The sequence below is a fragment of the Antedon mediterranea genome, chromosome 4 (genome assembly GCF_964355755.1).
Source record: "Antedon mediterranea chromosome 4, ecAntMedi1.1, whole genome shotgun sequence".
NCBI lineage: Eukaryota > Metazoa > Echinodermata > Crinoidea > Comatulida > Antedonidae > Antedon > Antedon mediterranea.
The window spans coordinates 23,658,423-23,683,111 of NC_092673.1; the positions used below are offsets into that span (position 1 = coordinate 23,658,423).

Consider the following 24,689-nt stretch of genomic DNA (forward strand, 5'->3'; position numbering starts at 1 on the left):
GCTTCTTTCCCGATAAAAAAAAGTACACAAGATCGCTCCAATAATTCCTGTTAATGTAATTGCTTTTTTATGTTTGCTTGATTTGCCGTTTGTTTCAAATTGGAGGTGTTTTGTATACCTCCACTTTCTTGTATTCCAGTGTCGTTAGTATCGCACACCTGACAACTGTTACAGTAAGTACAATTTACAATCATAAACCGACAGCATGTTCAGATTTAGGACTGTCATTGCCATCATAAACTAGATTGATTACCCGATGATAGGTCTTTTAATATATCATTTATTATAGGCATAACCTCTTTTTTTCTAGTTTCGATATATATGCTAAACTCGGGGCTAAACTAACATAGTAATACTGTATTGACAAAATGTGAGAGAGCGGATAAAGTGGAACGAGAGAAGAGACAAATCGTAACAATTTAATTTTGTAAGTGAAGAAAAAAAACAACCATATTTATCTGTTTTTTTTTAACTGGACAGACTTGATCGAAGCGCAAGAATCCGTGTTAGCGCCCCTTATCGGCACAATCATTAAACCAATCAGTGATACTTAATAAGTAAACCAATAAAGCAAGTGCAGCATACCATTATTATCATAACACGCCTCCTATATTTTAGCTTTTAATGACCGACTCCCATGTGGAGAGAACAGATGCCATTGAAAGACCGAAGATGCCACGGCGCAACATAACAAATACACGTTTATATCGAGATCAATAACGGAAGATTTTGCTGACAAGTGTGAACGGAAACTAACGTATGGTGCAGGATTTTTACATTGAAAAATAAACTCGATAGAAATACTTCGTATAATCGATTTCGGATGCTTTATTATGAAGTCACTGAACATACGTGATTCACTTCTATCAAAGTAAATAATTTAAAGAACAAACTATGGACTAAATTTAGATGCGTGCGGTAGGAAAAAAAAGGTAAGCTTCATTTTAATTAGCTACTTGACGTTGCATGTTTTAGATCAACCCAACTAACAAGGACCCTGATTTAATACGCAAATACGGTGAATGGTTTGCGCACTTAAGTGGATGTCTAAGTGTTTGTAACAGGATATGTAAGACATGTTACGTAACAATATATTCACTTAAAGTTTAGAGAAAAAATAGCATTGCATAATGCGCAATATGCCTAAGGTCTTGAACTAGAAAAACTGTGAACAATTTTGGTTTATTTTTATTATACGGTACCGAATGTAAAATAGCTATATGCTTCAACTAATTAAATTTACCAGAGTAGTTGTATAAAGTCCGGTATATTAGGTAATATCTCATGAACTTGGTTGAGATACTGACTATAAACAACAACAAAATATCGAAGATGGTAACTAGGCCTAATTTATGGTGAAATAGGAAAATCGACTCGACATCTTTAAAAGTTAAGAAAGCGCCATCAGTTTTAACTTGCTATATGTAACTTAAAATGTGATAAATCGCATGGTTTTTGCTTACTGATAGTTATAGAAGTACTTAGGCCTAAGTGAAAAACTCACGATTTTTGTATCAAAATGTAGGTCTGTACTGGTCATGTTTATGGTAAGTCATTTTGCTTGCAAGATGTATTGCCCCCAAACATACAAAAACACAAAAAACATACTTTTTTTTCACGTAAATATTTTATTTTAATTATTTAAGTTAATAACTATTAGCTTATGTGACTTACTATTATGTGACATTACATGTAATATTACACGCAAAAAAATAAATAAACATAAAGACTAAACGTAAAAAAGGGAAATTAATTTGAATAAATATTCATGAAGTTCTTCATACATTTGTTGTGATAATCTTTGTTTCTTGGAAATTAGTACAGTTTTTGCCAATCTACTTCAATTCCAGTATACAATAGGCCTTATTCGGTATTTCAAGTCCGTGTAATTATACGCAGTCAATGTGTGACGTTGATTGTCATCATAAGATTCTATTCTCAAATGATCCAAAATGTAAATTCCACATAACTTGTTGTTATTGATACTTGGTGTTAAACTCTCTGTCTACTTTACCAACAAATTTGATGTGCCCGTGTAGGGACATGGTGATGTCAGTATCACTACCATATTTTGGCATATCACTAACATATTAGAGCACATCACACTAGTTTGATAGTGTAGACCGAGCCTAAGGAGGATATCCAACGTCTATTTATTTTCACAAATAACCTATCCATACAATATTTATTGAAGTGGTGATTCGATGTATAATAATCCATTTTGAAGATAGGTGTCCGAACGAGTTGCCGAACGATCAGTCATTATCGTACCGGTATATCAATGTTTTATACAATCGAAAGTTATCATATATAAAAATAGTAATAGAGATTTTTTCATTATTTTATTTTTTTTATTACACTTTATTTATAGAGGGTGACCCTAAACATCATATGCTGACAATCAAGGGGCCTCTTGATGAGTGACAGTGGCTGTGTGTATAAATATTAATAGTACAGTTTAAGTGCACATGAGCCAGATGTGTACACTGGACCTACGGTTTATAGTCCTTTTCCGGGAAGACTCGTTCTACCACCAGAACCATAGAGCAAATGAGGCTTGAACCTTTGCCGATGTTATATGGCAAGGTATTACGGTTCCACTGTGAAACATAGCCTAATTGCTAGTAGGCCGTCACACGGAATAGAAGAACCGAGGTTTTTAAATGTAGGCCTACCGTTTGCTTTTCTATTCACGTCTATGTTTTGCGTGAAGTCCATTTGATTATCATGAAGTTCAAACTAACCATCTTACAAAAAATGACTTTCATCACAGTAATAAATCACGTCGGAGGGTGATTTTAAAATCTACATATGGATTAGAGAGATTAGCAGTTAAGTCAGCTTTGTAACAATGTTATTGTAAGTAAAATCGGAAGTCAGACATCAGTACTATCTAAAGAGCAATTAAAGTCAGTCATTTAGAAAGAAGAGTTACTCGAATATTTTTCATGTTGATTTGTGTCATGCCACATTTATTTTATAAATTCTGCAATAAATTTCACATTTAAATCGTAAAAGCTGTTTCCACCTGTGTGTTTTCAGCCATCAATCTAAAAATTGTCTTATATTTTTATTCATATAAACTAACTAACATCAACTCATAATTCTGCTGAGCTGTCGTTTTATTAAAATCTTCTTTATTTTGAAATGTCTTCGCTCTACATAGTTACATATAGGCCTAGTTACTTTATTTATATTCTGTCCTGTATTATATGCAAATTCCGTGATACAACGGCACAAGTCTTTCACATGTGACGCCAAGCCCGTAGCCGGATTGTACAAGGGTAAGTCACAAGCTACTTTTCTCTATGTTGCAAAGGGCACTTCAGGCAATACCTTGTACCATAGGCCTAACCTAACTTGAAACTCACCACTGGTCCAGCAGTGGTCATACATGTGACACTGTATTATGGAATTTGCCTAATATAGGAAAACAATACCATATGTGAGATACAGTAAAGTTATTATTTCCTAAATAATTCCATTATTTGTATGTCATTATGAACGAAAATAAATTCAGGTTGAAATGCGTTGTCTTGTAGTAGGATAACTCTAATGCAGGCTTAGAATTCAGACTCAGTATTATACTTACACGCTCCCTACAGTTCAGATATAGTTGATCCTCAAGAAAATGTAATTTGCTGATCTGTAACTAGACTAAAGCTCTGTCTACACTATCAAACTTTATGTGAGAAAAAGTGTGATGCGCCAAATATGGTTGTGATATTGCTCAAATATGGTAGTGATATGACATCATTATGTCCATATATGGACACATCACATTTTTGTTTGTTACATAACGTAGGCAGAGGTTAATTTAAAACTTTCGTGATGGCTGGACTTGCTTCTTGCGTCCAGTCATCCCCATTGATTGCTAAATTGCAAGGGAAAGTAAGATTACACTTCGATTTTGGAAATGTTGTTTAGTTTTTTTTTTCTTTTACTTAGGCCTAGTTTGTTTACTTTGTTGTTGGCTTTATAGTGCTTATATGCCCTCTTGATGTTCCTTCTCACGTTCTCCTATATGGATTTAAATATACTGATTATTTTCTTGAATGAGAAAGAAGAAAAATACAGGAAAACAATGGAAAAAAAGAATTATACAAAGGAAATTCACCAAAATTTATCTTAGATTAGAACATTACGACGAAGCATCTTTTTTAAAGAGGGCTTATTTAAAGAGGCTTATTCGGGTTTATCGCTGTCCAAAAGTTAGGCTTGCCCCAAGTCTGTATAGTTATTTCGAGGCTTTTCGATGTTTTCAAGCTCAAGTAGTATACGTATGAAACGCCATATGTGTCAAATATTTATCTTTTTTCTAATATTAAGTCAAAACTCCATGTTGAACCTGGACTATTGAAAAGTAAGTAAGGGTTATTATAAATGTTTTTGCTAAGGTGTATATCTTATATCAATAAACATGTTAAACCCGGAGATACCCTTTAAGGGTGATAAGGAATGAATATCTATCAACAGACGAAATGAACGAACTACGACTCCATATTGAACACATCTCTATTAGCACCTCCTTGAAACTGACGTGAATACATCCTATAATAACACGATTGTTAAACTATTCAAGTGATTCAGGGTATTTTTATATATATTATCGGATTAGTTTTATCGGTACTAGACTCAATAACGTCATTCAGAATTTCGTTTAGGCTTTTCTGGTATATCTAATCTAAATGTTTACTAAATGTCGGAAGAAATTTTGAAACCCCGATCGTCCACAGAATATTGAAGAAATATAAACAATTAGAAATATTTTTTTTATTAAAATAATTTAAAGTTTGTCACAGTACCCGATTATCCAGTTGTCACTAGATACGTCCTAACTGACGATAGTCAGTCATTGAAATACGAGTCTATGTGTATTAAATAATCAACTTAATAATATGTTTTCTATGTCAGTATATGGTACTGTTACTATAACATGAATATGAGTATTTATTTATATTATTATTATTATAAGCCTGTCTTCAGTTTTTGTTTTTGTGTGAACCGTAACTCAATGAAAATTATTTTTGTGTTTTCAAAGCCAATATTCTACTCGATAGTTTAAATTAATTTATAAATTAGAATCAATCAATAACATTGATTTCCTGCTTTAGAAATACAATGTATGATTAAAAAGTTTTGAATTATTAATGTTTATATTTCTTATAAGGAGGAGGACACGTTTCTTAAAAGCAAGTTTTTACAAGAAATTAGTAGGAGTAGTTCAAAACTTAGGCCTATATGACTAGATTCCTCCATAATTTCCTATCTGCCATTGTGACAGCCAGTACTTCTCTCTGCATACCAGTTAATCCGTCTCTAGTACATCAATGTATGTTTTTTACAAGCCAATGTGTTGGCTACCACAGCTGCAGAACATCTGAAATAATTTCGTCGTTATTGCGAATAGTGGATATAAGCGCTTACCAATTTAATATAGGATTTAACCAATATGAGGTGATACGTTACAATAATGCATGTGTAATCTGTATATAGTGCATTTTATTATTCGTCAATTTGCGTCATTTTCACGGAATTGATATTTTTAAATATTAAACCATAATTGAGACGAGAATTAATCTTTTAATTTAAAAGAAAATTGAAAACAACAATAAGCTGCAATGTGTGGGAGTTGAAAAATATTATTTTTATTTTTCTAACATAATAGGAATAGATAGAAAGATAATACTATTGCTTCTGTAACTGCTTTTGTGTTTTAAGTATGAAGTAGGGAGGCGCGGAAGGTCCAGAGAGGACACACATAATATAGGCTATAGTCATATGTTCTAGACAGCGATTTTATATTGGTAAAACTATTTTAGCACGAATGGCGTTTCATATGTATAATACTTGAGCCCCCGTATATAAAATATATCATAGGGCCTATCTGTAATAAGGAAAGGAATGAATACGGGTTAAAAAGAGTACATTGGATAACTAAGAACATGATGAAGTAATGGCAATAGTAATAATAATAATAAATAATAATTCATAAACATTTTTCCTACGAGTTCACGTCTTCTCTGCTTCAATCACCGTACCCATCTAGTTTGCGCTTGCGCATTAGGGAACATTTTAAAATCATATCTTTTAGATTTGTATTTGAATGGCAATTCATTTACAGTAAATTAGTCGTATAAACGCAACCGCTGCATCTCGAGGGAATCGACCAATCGTTTACATTTAATAAACAAAAAGTGATTGTATATTGAGGTTATAGGCCTACATGCATCATTAAAACGTGGTGATAAGAACAGGTAGAATTGCTCAATAATACACAGTACTGTACGATAATTAATTAGACGGATTTTGAGATTTCTAATACTTTACTGTATTTTATGTCTCCCCAGATCTAGTGACACTCAAACATCAGAATTCGCTTGTGTGGAGTGTTTGAATCAGTAATTTACATCATCTTCTCATTGAAGTCAGACTATATATTATGATGCCTAACCCTGAAAGTCTTAGCTTCTAGTGGCAACAATCCAAGATCCTCAGATACGAACAAATGCGACCTATCAACGTGTGCATTAGCATATTATACGTACTATTTACAACATAAAAACAAAACAGAGATCATTGTCCTCCATTGACACTGTAAGTTGAGTTTACGCAATCGACGTCATGGCAGAAACGGAGGATATTAGTAGTTACGACTTAGATTTTAACTTCACTCTTATGGAAATAGAAGAAGAACCGCCGCCATACGTTCTTGTCTTCTTTGAGGTGCTGTTAATAGTCTTTGGTATACCAGGAAATATGTTAGTTTTGTATGTTGTTTTAAGGAACGGTGCAATGAAAACTGTTACAAATCTATATTTAGTGAACCTGTCTATCGCGGATTTGGTGTTCCTTGTTTTGGTTGTGCCAAGTCATATAATGCTGTTATTAAGTCACCCGATGCACAAGTACATCTGTAAGGCGTACCAGTATGTTCTACGCGTTACATTGGCGTCAAGCATTCTCACCCTGGTGTCAATGGCTGCTGATCGATACTATGGAGTTATGTACCCCATGAAGTGCCGAATACACAGGTGAGTTTTAAAAATCCGTCTATATTTACTTGGCTTTACCATTTCATTTCTCTTTGGTCTTTCGGTATGTTTCATTTTGATACAATCTGTTTGATCTGATGATGGTAATTGGTAGTGATAATTGTACAGTAGTGATAACGGTACAGTACTCCAGTTGGTGTTACCGATAGTGAAGACAATTCTGTGATGAAGATGAAGACGTCGTGGTGGTGGCAGTTGGTCTCGTGCTGCCGATGATAATTCAGTTATTAGTAATCATAGTGATGAAAAAAAATGTTCTTCAGTTCTGCAACAAGGGTTAGCGGACTCTGGAAAAACACGTCACAAACACAATACAAACTCGACCGCACTTCCATAATAAAATTGATTTTGAATCATGATTGTCTCTTTAAATGTCATCCTTCAAGATGATCGTTAAATCCACACAGGTGGCCGTCCGTCCGTATAGGCATTGTTGCTATTAAAGATTGTCCCATAAAGTATTCACTTTTTTAATTATTCTGTGAATCGTCGTTCTTGTCGTAAAGCTCTGTCTACACTGTCAAACTTGGTCCCATTTACGGACATGATGATGTCATATTACTACCATATTTAAGCACATCACTGCCATGTTTGGGTACATCACACTTTTTTGTCTAACTAGTTTGATAGTGTAGACATAGCTTTAGATTAAATTGTGATTATTATAATAAATTTTGAACCTGTATGCATTGCCGTTGTCCAAAAAATGGTCCTAAAATGTCACAACTCTGTACATCATGAATATCACAATTATTATACAATAAAATATTAATAATTACGTCTTTGTTATATGTGGATAACACAGAACGAAAGGTGAGATACACCTGCTCGTTCTTCCAGTGCTTGTTGTTCTACGTCATGAATTTGATTATTTCGCTAAAGGATTAATGCGAACAGAACGCACGCAACTTCAGTGTTCTCCCGCGATTGTACATATCACAGTAGCCTACAACTGTACACCATGCTGGTTTTAGAGACATACCGGCATACACGGCGGAATGTGTTATAGGACCGCGCGCGACGGTTCATAACATTAATTATTACGTATGACGTTTGCTTTAGAATTAAACTTGAACTTATGACCTTGCACTTGATTAGGTCTATTTTTGTGGGATAAATTTAAATGAATATTGTCAATACCAATTTGTTTATTTCTTTGGTTTGGTACGAAACAAGATATTAGGATGACCCATAAAGCTTAAATAATAACATATGGTCACATAAAGTTTGATAGTGTAGACAGAGCTTTAGTAAGTAAGTAAGTAAGTATGGTAAATAAACCTAGGTATGTAAGTAAGCTTAGAAAATTGAATGTTTGTACTCATCTCTCTTTTATGTAAATTTATTTAGGGCTATTTTTATTTTAAAATCTGTCGATACGTTTTATTGAACTTCATTAATATCATCACTATTGTAATTCATTCAGTCTTCCACTCTTTAATAGAATTCTAAACTAAATGTCAATAAAATAGACACACCTGGCAGTGGATCGCTTCAGTGGTGAAACACGTTCCTGGCCGAAATAAAAAATGAAATAGTATTGTTGGTATATAATAATAATTATAAATACACAGTCATGCATCCCGTAAAAACAGATATATACTTAAAATCAATAATAATAATTTGACGTGCAACAATGATATTACCTTGAAATCAGTCATACAAAATTAGAAAAGACACGTAGGTAAAATTGGGTGAAAATGAATAAATCATCAGGTAATGCATAAATGAATGTTAAATTGAATATTATTGTGATTGTTTTAAAATTATGGAAACGTCACCATGCGAAACCAACAATTATTTTCGAATTGAATAATTGTAAATTGAACGTAATCATAAAAAAGTTTCGTTCACACGCCTCAGTGTTCCTTTTGGTGAAAAGTGTGAATGTTACTTAAGATTTGGAATACTAACCATACGCGCGCACAACGTCACGCATGTGAATTGTATATTGTCGGGCTTCCTTTCTATGTCAGTCACGGGCATATGGTTTAGAAGGTATAATCATTATACGGTTTTTTATACGGGTCGAAACCTTTGTGTCAACAATTAATTTAAATTAAATTTACAGTTCACTGTAGTTTGCCGACAATAATATTTCATATTTTATTTAATTCCACCAATTTTGTGGGCTTTTCCACTTTTTCCCGTCGTATTCTAAGTCTGTTTTCCATTAGGCGAATTTTATAAGCGTCATTTAATGCGCATGCGTATTCATTTCTATCTTTTGTTTTTTAATCAAAAAAATAAATTACGCAAACCAGGATCTTATAGGAATTTTCGATTAATTCACCAGTGGAAACAAGGCTTTAGTACAGGAAATAACAGGAAGACAGCATCTGCTTTGGGCTGTTACCGTATACAAGTTGATAATGGTTATACGATTTATACAGCCGTCGAAAGAAAAAGCATTGCATAGTTATAAATGAAGGTTTAAATTCATTGAAAATGATATTTTATTTTATCGGCAGTTAGTGGCGCTTAAGATTTGTCGCACCGCTCGTCTAAAAAACACAAGCTTTAAGAAACGTAACATAGTGAGATTAATTGGGAAAACTCAATAACCAATTGTAAAGGTAAACATAAATAATAATTGATTTTTTCCTTGCTCTTCGTTTTTACACATTTCCCTACTGGAAGGGTTTTGGCATTTACTTGCCGATATTCCTAACATTGATAAAATATACAGATACAGATTAAAACATTTTTCGAAAAAAAAACACGTGTAGGCTTACTAAGTTTCTTTTCATTGAAGTCAGTGATATGAAAAGCATTTATTTATCCTAATTCATCGCACTGACGATTGTTCAGTACTCTGTATTGTCGGTAGTTATTCTTAAAAATGCAGGTGAAAACCAGAATATACACGCAATGGATACATTATTTTATTGACTAGATGTTTTTAATGCCGAGACTATCAAAGCAAACACAACAATCCTTATTATAATACAACTTGGTGATTATCGATCCTTAATTCTGTGGTAATGGGCGAGGAAAGTATTATTCATTAAGTCCCCCGTTTGGGTTAAATCTACTTCAGCAACTGCTTTAGAACACTTGAAAGACAAGTGCGACGATTATTAGAAGGTTCACAAGTGACCCATATTAGTTATATATGCTACCTGCGATGCCAACCTCAAACTTACAGTCAATAGAATCAAATATATAATATTAATACCGCAGACAGGTAATTCAGTCGAATTGACCATAACTTAAAAAGATACAATAATATAGCTATTTATTTTTCAGTTACCAAAACTGAACAAGATATATTTCTTTTTAAGTTAATATCTCACATGAAGAAGAATTCCTATCATTTTCCAGTTATCATCACAACTGAAGATGAATTATCAGTTATTTGTTTTCCAGTTATCATCACAACTGAAAAGGAAATATCAGTTATTTCTTTTCCAGTTGCCATCACAACTGAGGATGAAATATCAGTTATTTATTTTCTAGTTATCCTTACAACTATAGAGAAAATATCTTTTATTTCTTTTCCAGTTATCATCATAACTAAAGAGAAAATGTCAGTTATTTCTTTTCCAATTATCATCACAACTGAAGATGAAATATCTGTTATTTCTTTTCCAGTTATCATCAAAACTAAAAAGAAAATATCAATTATTTTTTTTCCAGTTACCATTACAACTAAAAAAGAAATATCAGTTATTTGTTTTCCAGTTATCATCACAACTGAAGATGGAATATCAGTTATTTCTTTTCCAGTTACCATCACAGCTAAAGATGAAATATAAGTTACCATCAAAACTAAAGAGGAAATAGCAGTTATTTGTTTTCCCGTTATCATCACAATTGAAAAATAAATATCAGTTATTTGTTTTCGAGTTATCATCACAACTGAAGATGGAATATCAGTTATTTTTTTTCCAGTTACCATCACAGCTAAAGATGAAATATAAGTTACCATCACAACTAAAGAGGAAATAGCAGTTATTGGTTTTCTAGTTATCATCACAACTGAAAAAGAAAAATCAGTTGTTTTTTCAAGTTACCATCGAATCTAAAGATGAAATATCAGTTATTTCTTTTCCAGTTACCATCACAGCTAAAGATGAAATATAAGTTACCATCACAACTAAAGAGGAAATAGCAGTTATTGGTTTTCTTGTTATCATCACATTAACTGAAAAAGAAAAATCAGTTATTTTTTCCAGTTACCATCGAATCTAAAGATGAAATATCAGTTATTTCTTTTCCAGTTACCATCACAGCTAAAGATGAAATATCAGTTATTTCTTTTCCAGTTACCATCACAGCTAAAGATGAAATATCAGTTATTTCTTTTCCAGTTATCATCACAACTCACGAGAAAATATCAGTTATTTCGCTTTCTCTCTAGGAATGCGCAGACCAGTATTAGTACTGGACATAATACAAATAATACTATATTGTATAGTATTGCCTCAATATAATGCTATTATTATATAACAAGAAACACAACTATTAGTACAGGATTGTCTCTGGCAATATACAGTTTCGATAATTATCATTTCAAATAGTGTTATATAAGACCTACATATTATACAAATTAGAAATGCAAACGAGGCAATTATAAACTACCATAACGCTGAATTAATGAAATTTTAACTGCTTTTTGGTTTAGCGACGAGTGAATACGGTGCAATAGAGTACTAAGCGTACCGCCAAGGGCCATTAATTTATTGTTAAATCTATAATTCGTTTTAACGTTTACTTTAATAGTGTGTAACTGTTAGTGTATACTGCCTGATAATACAAATTGTAGGACATTTTTATTCCATTTAAACTACATTTAAAAGCAGTATTGATGCATTAAGGACTACATTTGTTTTCCATTTTGAAAGCTGTTAAATAAAGGCCTCTAAATCCACATAGCTTTGATGAGCTCTGATGGTAATGCATGCATTCCATCAATGTTTGGAAATAACGTTTGTGAGACCTCATGTGCACAAGTAAGTTGCTTATTGAGAAATTCAAAATAAAATACCACTAAATAAATTTTATTCATATGAGCTTTAATGTGGCCTTTGAATGAACTCGTTTTTTTATGAGTATATTCATTTAGATAAGTCTGTATATCCATATAGAATAATGCATGTAGTTATGTCAGCATCTCATATATCCATGTATTTGGTATTCCTCGTTTACGTGTGCCTGCCTGTTCTTGAAGTCTATTCCGTGATCAGTTTTGTCCATCTGTTGTCGGTCATTACCCATGTCTCTCCTCTATAAGTCATAGATATCTTCAACTTACTTGTATACAAAATACTTCTGAACTTGTTTATTTTTTTCCATTTTACCTCATCAACGATGACTTTATTTGAAGAACCACTTTTTACCATTCATTCGTTGTGGGGAGGATTTAACAGTACTGTAACAGTACACGTATCTGTGGATGATTTTGAAAGCTGACGTAGGCATACTTAGGCCTATGTTAACTGATAGCTTAAAATATGTAAATGTATTTGTACACGTGTTGCATCTTTATCGTACTATTTGTAGTGCTAATAATCTCTATCGATATCCATTCGAGGCAGACGATCGGCTCTTGGCTAAACAACTTATGTAGTTTCATTTTTTGTGTCGGCCTGTGTCGTTGTTTTAGAATGAGTGCCATTCATGTATGTTCCTTTACAAACATTTAACATTGAAATACGTGGTACTTTATAAACGAAATGCCTATAGAGCTTCACTCTTCTCTGCTATATAGGCCTAGAGCTAGCCGTTAGTTTAGTATAGGATATGCTTAACCGATACTCTTTGTTCTATGTCTGTTCAATATTAATCCGATCAGATAGCCTATAGTATGTTCTCATTGTATATAACGAAACGACGTGGTATACAGCCTCCGTAGAATGATTCATTAGTTAACTACATAACAAAATGCAACGTGTTTAACTTATACATGGTCGTTAGTTTACTATATAGGATACACTTAACCTAATCTGTTTGGCATAAGTGTATGTCTGAGAAGAAATAGGTTTTTTAAAACTACTCGTATCAAAAAAACCTGAAATTAAATCAATTTATGTTTTAAAATTACAAATCACAAATTATAACCCTTGCCTCTTGTAAAAAAATGTTTTAGTTCTCGAGAAAATTCAATTTCAGTTTACTTGTTAAGACTGCTCGCCGGCTTTTGACAATTTTGTCCTATCTTTTAACACTAGCAGGCCTAACAAGTTGTCCAAAATTGGGACCGTGGTCCGGATTGCCTCCAACATTTAATGGAGTGGTCCTTGACCACATACCTTAGCGGAGGTAAAATATAGCGCAACTTTAGTATGGTCGATTAAAACATGTTAAATCTGTTAATCGCAGTACATTTAATTCCCACAAGTAACTAAACTGAATACAATTGCCTTCATCCAATCACTGTCATCGGCCTATAATTAACCGGTAATATGATATATCTATTAGTTTAATAAGAATAATCAACAAACTTTATTTAGTGTTTTAATTTTAGAACTCGAATTAGCTTAATGAAGTGCTAAATTATGTTTATTTTACATGCCTAACTAATACAGTTGCTCTATTAAAAAGGTGACGATTCTTTCACGAATGAAATTAAGCTAAAGTTCGCAAAGCCTCCGAGAATTAGATTTTATTTTCTGTCGGGATATACTAAAGATATGAATCATGAACCATGGAAATATGAATACGATCATCTTAAAAGGTTCTGTCTACACTGTAAATCTTGTTCGACAAAAAAGTGTGATGTGATATTAGTTTGTCACATACAATTTGATAGTGTAGACAGAGCTTTAAGAATGTGATTACTGATTGGTTATAATTTGTTACTCTGTGAGGTAGTAGAATATAAAACTAAATCCGCACTATTTGGAAAAGAGAAATTTTGTTTTAGAAAGTACAAGTATCTTTTTTTTTTTAGCTTTTCTTTTACTTCTCCATTTTTTTTTTATTAGGAAGCAGAGATCTCAGAAAAGATGGATGGCAACAGGGGTGCATGGTCCACGCATCGGCACTTTAGTGATTTTTTCTAAGGAGTTCCTTTCCCTCTCTCCTGTTTTTCCGGTGTTATTTATTATTATTAGTCACAATTTTTTCATCTATTTTTTCTTCTTCAAGTCTGTATATTTTATTAGCATATTAATACTGTTTATAAGTTGACGTTAATGTATGTTGTTAATTTAGTATTTTGAATCATTTATCAATATGTTCGGATTCAACAAGGGAGTCGTAGCCAAATACAAAGTAACCCTCAAGCATGCTCGCGGTAAACAAGCCTATAAGTAACATTATTTAAAATCCCCCAAAATAATTAAATATTGATTATACTTTTTTCGATGAGAACTTCGTCTTCAAATAAAGTAACGATTTTTAAGCACATAACAGATTTATATTGTGAAAATTAGCTTACTTGTTTAAATTACATTAACTATCGGCATCTTTGTTATCCATATAAGGCCCAGTGGAACTGTCCAGCTATGAACATATTAAATCATACATCTAATTACACAGCTGTGGTACAGTCCTAGACTCAACACGATCTTTTTAAATTGACTAGAGCAGTTCGACGTCTTGATGACATTTTAGAAGTTGCATGCTTCAAAATTACCATGCGACACAATAGGACCAGGCTAATGATTTGACCTGGTAAGTGATTTTTATATGCACAGTTATTGCTAACTTTTGTACATAACTAAGTTCATTGATAGTTTGCCTCTGTAGCAGAACTTTTTTTTCTTGGTAGGTAGGTCAAGGTTTTCCCGCCTGGTATATGCACGGCTTGCCCTCTGGGCCCATCTGCCTTATGTCACGCACAGGTTAATAACAGGTAGTTGGACTGGTGAAAGATCAGCTTGACAGAAAATTTCCAACGGCGATATTAATTCGTAATATATTTGATGGTTTATTATATTATAATGACTTTGTCGTCTTCACAGTTGGATTTCACACATACCTTGAAGTGGCGTTCGACAAGCCCCTCTTTCAGTTCAGGGTTAACTGAGAGAGTTCGTCCAGCAGTGAATTCGATCGGGCCTAGTGCAAACCACCGCCATCCACTCTTTCATTTTTCCATCACGAGATTGTGGTCCTCATAATGCAATTGGCATGGATTTCACAAATAAAACTCGTGAGAAACATTGTGTTCGTTTAGTTAGGACAACACTGTGAGTTCAGAGTTAACTGGGAGAGTTCGTTCACTAGTGCTAAGTAAAAACACCACTTCCATTGACACACATTTCACTCACAATTGAGATTATGAAGTATTATTATTATTAATGTGAGAGCGACGGTTTGTGAAGGAAGTGATTCGAGCAGCCGAGTTCTGTAATCGTTGAAGACGATTAATTTAAATATTCGGAAGGGCATAGAACTGAGAATTGCAATAATCAAGACGAGAAGAGATAAAACCACAATTTCAAGTGCAAATATCATTTTAAAATTGGCATCGAAGATCATTTATATTCATTCTTCCCGTGCTTTCTCCATCGTTGTGTATTATGATTTACTAGCTATACGTTAACTAGCCCTGAAACATGCCTACAACAATTCCATCCCGCACCGGGGACGTACGTACAGGTGGTTACCTCTCAGTGGAGACCAATTGTGGTGTTATTATAACTAAGCGTTACTAGGCCTACAATGTTTCCCCTCAGAAATCATAATGTAAATGCTGCGCACTTATTGTGATCCACACTGACAGAATATTCAAGTATGATGTTTCACATTGCTGACTTTGGCCCAGTAATACACCGTGTATTTCTCATCGTTTAGTTATTACTATGTCTTGAATCGATCCTCAATTACGCCACATGACTTGAACACACGTTATTGCAAGTAACTATGCGTTATGAAATTATATATTATAATTATGTTCATATCAACCCTTGTTAATGTTTCCAACCTCTGATGAATAGGCCTATTTAATGGGTCAGTGTGTTGGTAAGTTATCGTGCTGGGTATCGTTATCGTCCGTAAATTTAGATTTTTGAGATTCGTTCACATTAAATTTTACATGACATAACAAATGCAATTCTATTGTTTTAAGCCGGCTTTTGATTTGTCGGAAGTAAATTATATTATTGCATATTCATTAGAATCGTAAAAAAGCCGGCTTTTGATTGGTCGGAAGTAATTCTATTATTGCATATTCATTAGAATCGTAAAAAAAGCTGGCTTTTGATTGGTCGGAAGTAATTATTCTATTATTGCATATTCATTAGAATCGTAAAAATACCATACTATTTGTTTGTTAAACTAGTTCTATTTTTAAATGTTTGCCTAAGTGTAGAAATCCAGTTCTCACTTTGTTGACCACTATTGGTTTTGCAAACTAATTACAAGCAATATGTAATTATTTATTCATCTTATTTTTATAAATTTATTTATTGACCACTTTCTATTACTTATACAAATCACTATATAATGTGTATAAACTTGTAATAAATAAAATGCACATTGATATCCGAGTAAACCTTAAAATAACTTAAAATGCGCATGCGTAAATGTTTTGCAAAAAACTTTGTCTACGTTTTTAACGTAGAGGGCGTGTATACAATCAGTAAAATCTTTACTTCGAAAAACTACTTTCTGTAAAATAGCAAACAAGCCTCGTCACGTCAAGCGACAGTGATAATTTAATTAAGATGTTATGCGGATTAATACAGTGTGAACTTCGAAAGTGCCGCTTCTACAACCTCTCTTTTGATGGTGTGGTGCGTTATTTGTTGATAGGATTCGTCGTGAGCACCATCGAGGGCTTATCATAACTCGTGATGACACATATGGATTTGATATTCGTATATTTTTGTCCCCTAGCTTAATTAAATAATAATGTTTTCAAAAACAACACTAAACATAGCTTATAGTTTTTTCATTCAATGCGGCGTTTTGTCTACCAAGCAATATATAATGCGCACCTAGTATAGTGATTTAATATTTATTGGTAGATTACATTTTCAAGTATGCAAAATCCCATTGGGACGGTAAGCTTAAATTACCAACGCCATTCTATACTAATGGCGTAACAGAGGCGAATGGCGTTGTTTTGGATAAAAGCGAGTGACGTATTTTACCCCGGTACACTATAATAAACAAGCGTCCATGTTTCAATCTACGATATATCAAATCAAAATATTTCAATGATAGTCATAATAAATTGTTGTTTCTCTAGTTGTTTTTGTTTTGTTTTTTGCGATGAAATATTCAAGTTTTCTTTGGCTTTCCTACATATTCCAACATCCTACTGTACTATACGATAAAAGCTAGCTATTAACAAATGAATGCTGGTATATGAATGTTATAATAAATTACCATGCACTTTATTTCTTATCGATAATTCATTATCTTCACTTCTGATGATGATGATTAAAAAGGAACGAGTTCAGAAAAAAGAATTGATCAGCTCATGGAGTTTTTGCTAAGCCTATCAGATATATCAGATATGACTTGTGCCGGGAAAAACCTTTATATAACCCTGTTTTTAATATAACGAAAAGTATATTGAAAAACAAATGTAGGAAATATCTTTTCCAACAGTTTTTCTGTAGTGAGTAAACAAAATGTTAGTGAACACTTGATTGTTCCTTGATTTTCTTCTTCTTTCTTCTATCAATACAATATCTGGCGAATTTTTTTTCCAATAATTTTATAATAACCATTTTATTTCGCTACGGTGATCGTTCGAGATCACATGAGATCCCGTTGCGCACGCGCATGTCAGTTCGTTGCATACGCACAAAATCAGAAGTCTTCGACATCGGATATCTAAAGAAAAATTGATTATTTTGTAAGAAATACACGTCATATTATCTATCAAGCATTGTTTTGTTGTGAACATTGATAACTCGTTTTATCATCGTAATATAATCGACAATTGTTATTCATAAGATATGATTTTTTACCTTATACATTCTCATAAACCAGATAAAGGTCTTAACGATTAGATTGCCTTTTTAAAGCACGAAGGCAAAAATAATATTTAATACGTCATACAGTATGTTTAATAATATTGTTCGCGTATCTATGGCGAATCTGTCATGTGACGTGTGACTTAATTATGAATTGTATATCCTTTAATTGGCAAAATATATGTAAGTGTTTGCCAAGCATTACTTGGTTGTAGAGTTCTTTGTACAATGACGATCACAATTTCCAAGTTATCTGCTTGCTTTTTTTTTGACAAGCTAAACTAACAGATCATGCCTTACTGATTTTTAGAAAAATCGATATATTGGTGACATCAAAAATGCTTATGAAATCTCGAGCTATCTGTATGGTAAATAGTGACCGAAATATTAAATAGCACGTCCTCTGTCGATCAGAAACTGAAACAAAAACATAAAAGAAAACAGAAACACATTACTGATGCCATGTTGCGCCAATAATAAATAACGTATACGGTATGTGACTGATATGATACGTCTAAGTGAGAGATTACCACCGAATCAACATGGTCAATCAATAAGTAGGCCTTACATAAGTTTTTTCTTCTCCTTTTCACATACACTTGCTTGTGTTTGTATCTTACGTCACACTGATTTGCAGGGCTCGGATAAAACATTGTGAAATTGCACTAGTGTTTTAGGAATAGAACTGTTCACACATTCCGTACAAAACGTGCGTGTGTTCAAAATACGTAACGCAACTCAGTGATTATTTTCAGTAATTGGACCGATTTTGGACTTTTAAAGTTTTCGATTTTCAGATATACATTAAATGAATTACTCTTGACTTTTAATGTCTGTCTATGAACTTTCTTGGCGTGACCTATTTCTAAGTTGCAACATAGGGCCATGCACTATTAAATATTATAACATTATAAAATATCATATACATTACACTTTTTTTTAAAGTAAAATTAAATTCGTCTTATGGAATGCTAGGACTGTCTCGGAGGGCACATTTTGTTCAGTTGTTAAGTGATTGTTGATTGTTCTCCGACCGTTGGCTCGAAATACTACTCTATCTGCTAAATATTGTTTTTGCCATATACTTGAGGAAAATTTTCGAATTGAACAATACAAAATGTAAGCCATGCTAAAAATTTGGACTTATATTAAATATAGTTGCACTATGTGCAAGATGTAGGATGGTCAGAAATTGTTTCGGTTCTGATATGTAGCATCATTTGTTTACGCTTGTATTTTATGACGGAAGTAATACTAAAATGCTTTAAATTGTCATTTACTTGGAGTATACTACACTGTAAAAATAGTGTTTAGATCTTAAACATCTATTTTGTACCCACTCCACACATTTAGCTTTTAAATACGTAGTTACATGTTTAGTGTGTTTAAAACGTAAACGTGTTTATACACGTGAACACGTCACTGATTTGTTGAGTTGGATACAGACTACATGTTTAGAATGTACTTATGTACTTGTATGAATCTACAGATGTTCAGATCTAAACATGTTTAAGGCTAAATGTGTGGAAGATCTAAGATCTAAATACTATTTTTTACAGTCTACCCACCATTTGTTCGTTTAAGAGAACCCCGTTCCAACTTTCAAAATTGGAATATCCTTTTAACTATACTCTGGCGATCCATAGTGTCTTATTCTGGATTATAAACTAATTCGTATTTATTGTACTGTATATTCCATTTTTTCTTTAAATGTAGGGCGTTATGTCAAATAAAAGCCTAGGTACGTCACACATCTCCTAACTCAACTTTATGTGCATTTCTTTATTTATTTATTATCTTCAATTCTGTATATAATCTAAAGTGGGTCGCTTTAAAGAAAGTAGATAGTCGGGTAGTTAAGTTTAATACTGTAATAGCACGTCACTGTCCGTCGTAGGCCTACCTATTTTATTTAAAAAAATACAGTAATATTATAAGTTACTTCAGGTAATATTTATAGTTTACATGTGGGCCTACATTTTAGATAGGCCTATACCCACCCGAATCTGTGGCTGTCAGTAGACTCTCTGTGGATAGCTATCTAACTGTATTAAGTACTTCTGATACACGTTATCTCTGTCATTAGGTTCAAATCTAGAGACAATGTATAACGTTGTAATATATATTCATCAAATGCACCGGCAACCAGAATAGCAGGTTTATCGTAATTTTAGGAGACAAAATATGCTGTTGTAATTCCTAATAAATATGATTACATCGTATCAATTTAAGTTCGTTATTTATATTCTGTTTATCCTATTGGACTGAATGAGGCAAACAACTGGTTTAACAAATATACAAATGCTATGAAAAACTAGATATGAAGTTTTAAAAAGATCGCGGTATTCCGGCCGTCCTTCTTATAGGCCTATCCGTTTTCATGTAACACAAATAGCCTATTTTCTTATTGGTATTACCACGTGTCATTTTTCATATTGTGAAATAGCATAATCGCTAATGAAATCGTAACATAACGTCGGTGTCAGTCCCAAGAAAGTGAAACTAAATCGCCTTCCTTAAAATCAATCCCACTTACGTCGGCTTAACTTCACCGAAAATCAATATGAATTGTACGTCCTGCATCTGTTATATTTCTCATTTTAATACAGATATGCCTATATAATTGTCTGAAATAAAAGTTGAATAGAATTGAATTGAATATACAGTATATATATATATATTCACCGTGCAATGAAAGGCGGTTGTGAGATGACCGCTGCTAATAGAGAATTAGGGCCGAATTCTTCCCCATCCCCTAATTCTAGCAAACTCATTTTAGTGATTCTCTCAGTGTGTAAATATAATGTACTATTATTTTGGTTTAAACTTGATAGATCGTGGGCCTAGATATAGCTACGGTTTTAGACTACCGCAGTTATGATCCCTCAAATATTTTGAACTATATAAATATTATTATTTAGAATTTCTAAATTCAAGACCGTAGCCACAAGAATTAAAACGAAGCAGTTGTGAGCGAAGCGATGGCCACTGTTAATAGAGAATCCGTCGAATTTCACCCTTCTTTAAAATGTGAGTTCTGTCAAAGACTTTTTTCCATTCTATAGCAATCAGGTTACCCCGTGTCTGGGACCAGCTTCCCAGACCGTTGACAGATGCTGCAGTCCTAGAAACCCCATCAGCCTTCATTAGAAAAGTTCATATCCATTTTGATTCGCTTTAACTGTTTTTTGTCTTTATGTCTTTTATGTGTAAACTGACTTTGGGGTTGGGTCAATTGGCTCAGCTACAGTGATTAAGTTCACTTAGGTTGACCCTGGTCTTCCCAATTTCAGTTGTTTTTGTTATGTAGGCTATATACGCAAAATCAAATAGACCAAATAATGAAATGAAATGAGGTCGGTAACGGTGGCTTCGGCCCTATTGACTAATGTATGTTCTCTGCAAACAATTCGAGCTACACGTAGGGTATGTAGCAGTATGCAAATAGGAGATAACAAATTGGAATTACAAATTCGAGCTTAGGATGATTTGCGTCATGCTTCAGACGAATCAGTTATTTTTACATGCATGATTGTTGTATATATAAACATTAACGCTACATTCAATGATCATCCGAGTTCTCCTTCCGCACTACGATTTACTCAGATATTTAGTGAAGACAGAAGAGTTTCGAACAATTATCTATTAAGGATGTATTATTCATAAGATTTGAAATATTTATTCAGAATAACTAACTTGATGACAGAGTGATTCTTTTTTCTTGGTTTCTTGGTTGATTATAGGATCATTTTCTGTTCGATTATAGGACCATTTTCCGGTCGATTATAGGATCATTTTCCGGTCAATTATAGGATTATTTTCCCTTCGATTTTAGCCCAGTGAGTGAAAAATAAGGAAAATATTGCATCACGATTCTCCGTAGCCTATCTTTAGACTGTGATATCTATATGGAAGTAAACATGGCATCAAGATATTCTTTTCAGTATTTTAAATCTTGGATTATGTAGTTTCAGTATTTGTTAAAATCTCAATTTTGAAATTTGCAACTCATGTTAGATTTCATTTGAGTATGCCACATATATTGTTTCAATGTAGTATGTAGCATTACCTATGTTACAACTAGGAATAATATTGTAGCATGTGACACTGAATAAAGCATTGGTGTTAATTTACAATATAAACCTTTACAATATTTATATTCAACAATCACTGTCGAATACAAAGTCATATACGACTTGTGTCATCATACTAACTGAGGATTTAACTGTTCGCGCCCACCTGTTCAATACGTTGAAAATAATTGCGGCCGCAAATCATCAATACAATAAAATATTAATTCTATAAATACATGGGTTGACTAAGCAAGTGATTAAAAACATCGAATGCCAATGCTATACGAACATACATTTATTCTAGCCGACTGTATACGAATTCACGTATTTTAGTTTCAGTACCTTATGACATGTTTTGTTGTCTTTGGTCAGATTTTCTCTTTTTTGAGATTTTCTCACCTTTATTTCCATTCCTTTTGTATAGGCCTATTTAATTTCAATATTAATATTTTTATGAAACACAAATTACTCTTTGGCATGTTGTGCCTTTTCTGTTATTTTATTTGTTATATTATTTTATTTTTCTGTGTTTTTTTTTTATTCCTATCATCCCCCCCCCCTCCCCCGCTTATTTCAAGATTTATAAAAAGATAGTAGAGAAATAAAAATGAAATGTAAATCATCATTAAAATAATACAAATATAACATTTGCTGTTATTATTTATTGATTAATTATGTATATAATATAATTTATTTAATTTAAAAAAAAAATCAATTCTAAGTGACATTTATTTACTTTAAAAAAGACAGATATTAATAATGATAGTAATAATATGATAAATTTAGATAATGTTGGTTATTGAATGAATTGTATATTCTTCTAAACAGGAAAAGAAAACGTAATATTCATTGTCAAAACATATTTCCATTATTAATTTGCTCTGAAAGAATCCGTAAGATAATGTGCAGATGAGAATATTAATTGATTGTGACAACTTACGTAGAATAATAAGTTAAAATACCAAGGTCAAGTACAGTACTTTTCATTAGTTTCAATGTTTCTTGATTTAAAATTTAATTGCGTTGCATGGTAATAGCTACGTGTCTTTGACAAATTATATAACAGATATAGCATTTAATGTTCCTTTTAGATAAACTGTTGAAATTAATATTCGTTTTTTCTAATAAGCTTTCCGCATCATAAACAACAAAATGATTGTCAACACAAATACATTTTTTCTTAATGTAAAGTTCAAGAACAGCTTAAGGTATGTAATGGATTGCGTCTTAAATAAGTTCGCAGTTCGAATCAAACGTAAGTGTCAACAACATTAATGTTGATTCCTCACTATAAAGTTGAACTCTATAGAATAGCTTTAGGTGTGTAAAGGATAGTTTGTTTATTACTTCTTAATATAAATGAGTTCGCAGTTCGAATCCCTTCGGATACAAGTTTATCGTGTTGACGTGATGGAGCAGTAATGTCAAATAAAGTCATTTTCACATTTGTACACATTTATTAGAAAGTTTTATGATAAATCAAATTTTGAAAGGAATAAACACTCCTTTGTCCTCATTAGAATAATCCTTTTCTACACAAGATTTTCAATAACCTTTATTTAAAAACTGTTTTTTGCCACTGTTGAGAGAACTCAACTCCACAATTTCAAACAATGTTTCTAATCTGTTTTGACATGAATAATTATAAATTAACTTTAACATTAACATTCGATCGCGTATTGACGTGTTGCGCACACAATGGGCCATCTATAGATGCTGTAATTGTATATGACTTTCTTAGTCCAGGACTAGTTTTCCCAGGTTTCATGAATACCGTATCAAATATAGTCCAGGACTAATACTTAGTCCTGGACTAATTAGTCCAGGTTTAACGAATACCGTATCAAAGATAGTGCAGGACTACTAATACTTAGTCCTGGACTAATAATACTTAGTCCTGGACTAATACTTAGTCCTGGACTAGATAGTCGAAGACTAAAGATAGTCCATGACTAAAGATAGTCCCCTTTCATGAATACGTAGCAAGCGCAAGTGTACTCTCTAGTTATTTTCAATTCAATAACATGGCCTTACTGTGTGTATTCTAATAGGGACTTATTGCTATAGGCCTATTAATAGAACCTTATCGTATAAAAGTCTTGAAAAATCTTGAAGTTTTGTAACTACTGTACTAATAATTGTTTGTATGGTAGATGACGTCACCTACTGTATGCCACATGACTTATAGCCTCTATTTCAATTGCTTATGCGTGTCGTGTGCATAGTAGATGAAGTGGATGTAGGCCTACACTCGTTTTAATACCCTTTAAGATTACTTCATAGTGTTCATGATACTATATCCGTTGAGAGCTATAACTGTGTAAAACAACATGTTCTTATTTCAAGACTGTCACGTTTTGTTATGTATGCCATATTTAATGACAATCTTAATTTGTATATTGATAGAATATATACAGTATAAAATAGATTGCAAAATTTGTGTTGTATAATAAAAGATAGTAATATTGTGTAGGTTTTTTTTATTGATTTTTAACATATAGATTAATATAAATAATAATAATTACAAAGTCAATTTGAATTGCAAGTAAGGATAATAAAATACAAGTTTATATATAGAAAACTAATAACCATAATTTGCTTTTTTGCTAAATCTCGTAAATATTAATTATCATTATAACGTTGCGTGTTTGATTTTGTTTTTTTGCTATAATTTTCCATAT

At 32.7% G+C, this 24,689-nt stretch overlaps 1 protein-coding gene across 1 annotated transcript in view; it reads left to right on the top strand.

Annotated features, from left to right (window-relative positions):
• The first annotated feature begins 662 nt into the window (after positions 1-662).
• The window catches only part of LOC140046968 (allatostatin-A receptor-like), a 31,286-nt gene continuing 7,259 nt past the window's right edge, over positions 663-24,689 (top strand). The window contains exons 1-2 of the mRNA XM_072091748.1: positions 663-932; positions 6,351-7,034. Of these exons, the coding sequence (XP_071947849.1) occupies positions 6,625-7,034 (410 nt within the window). The 5' untranslated portion in view covers positions 663-932; positions 6,351-6,624. The remainder of the gene's footprint in view (positions 933-6,350; positions 7,035-24,689) is intronic.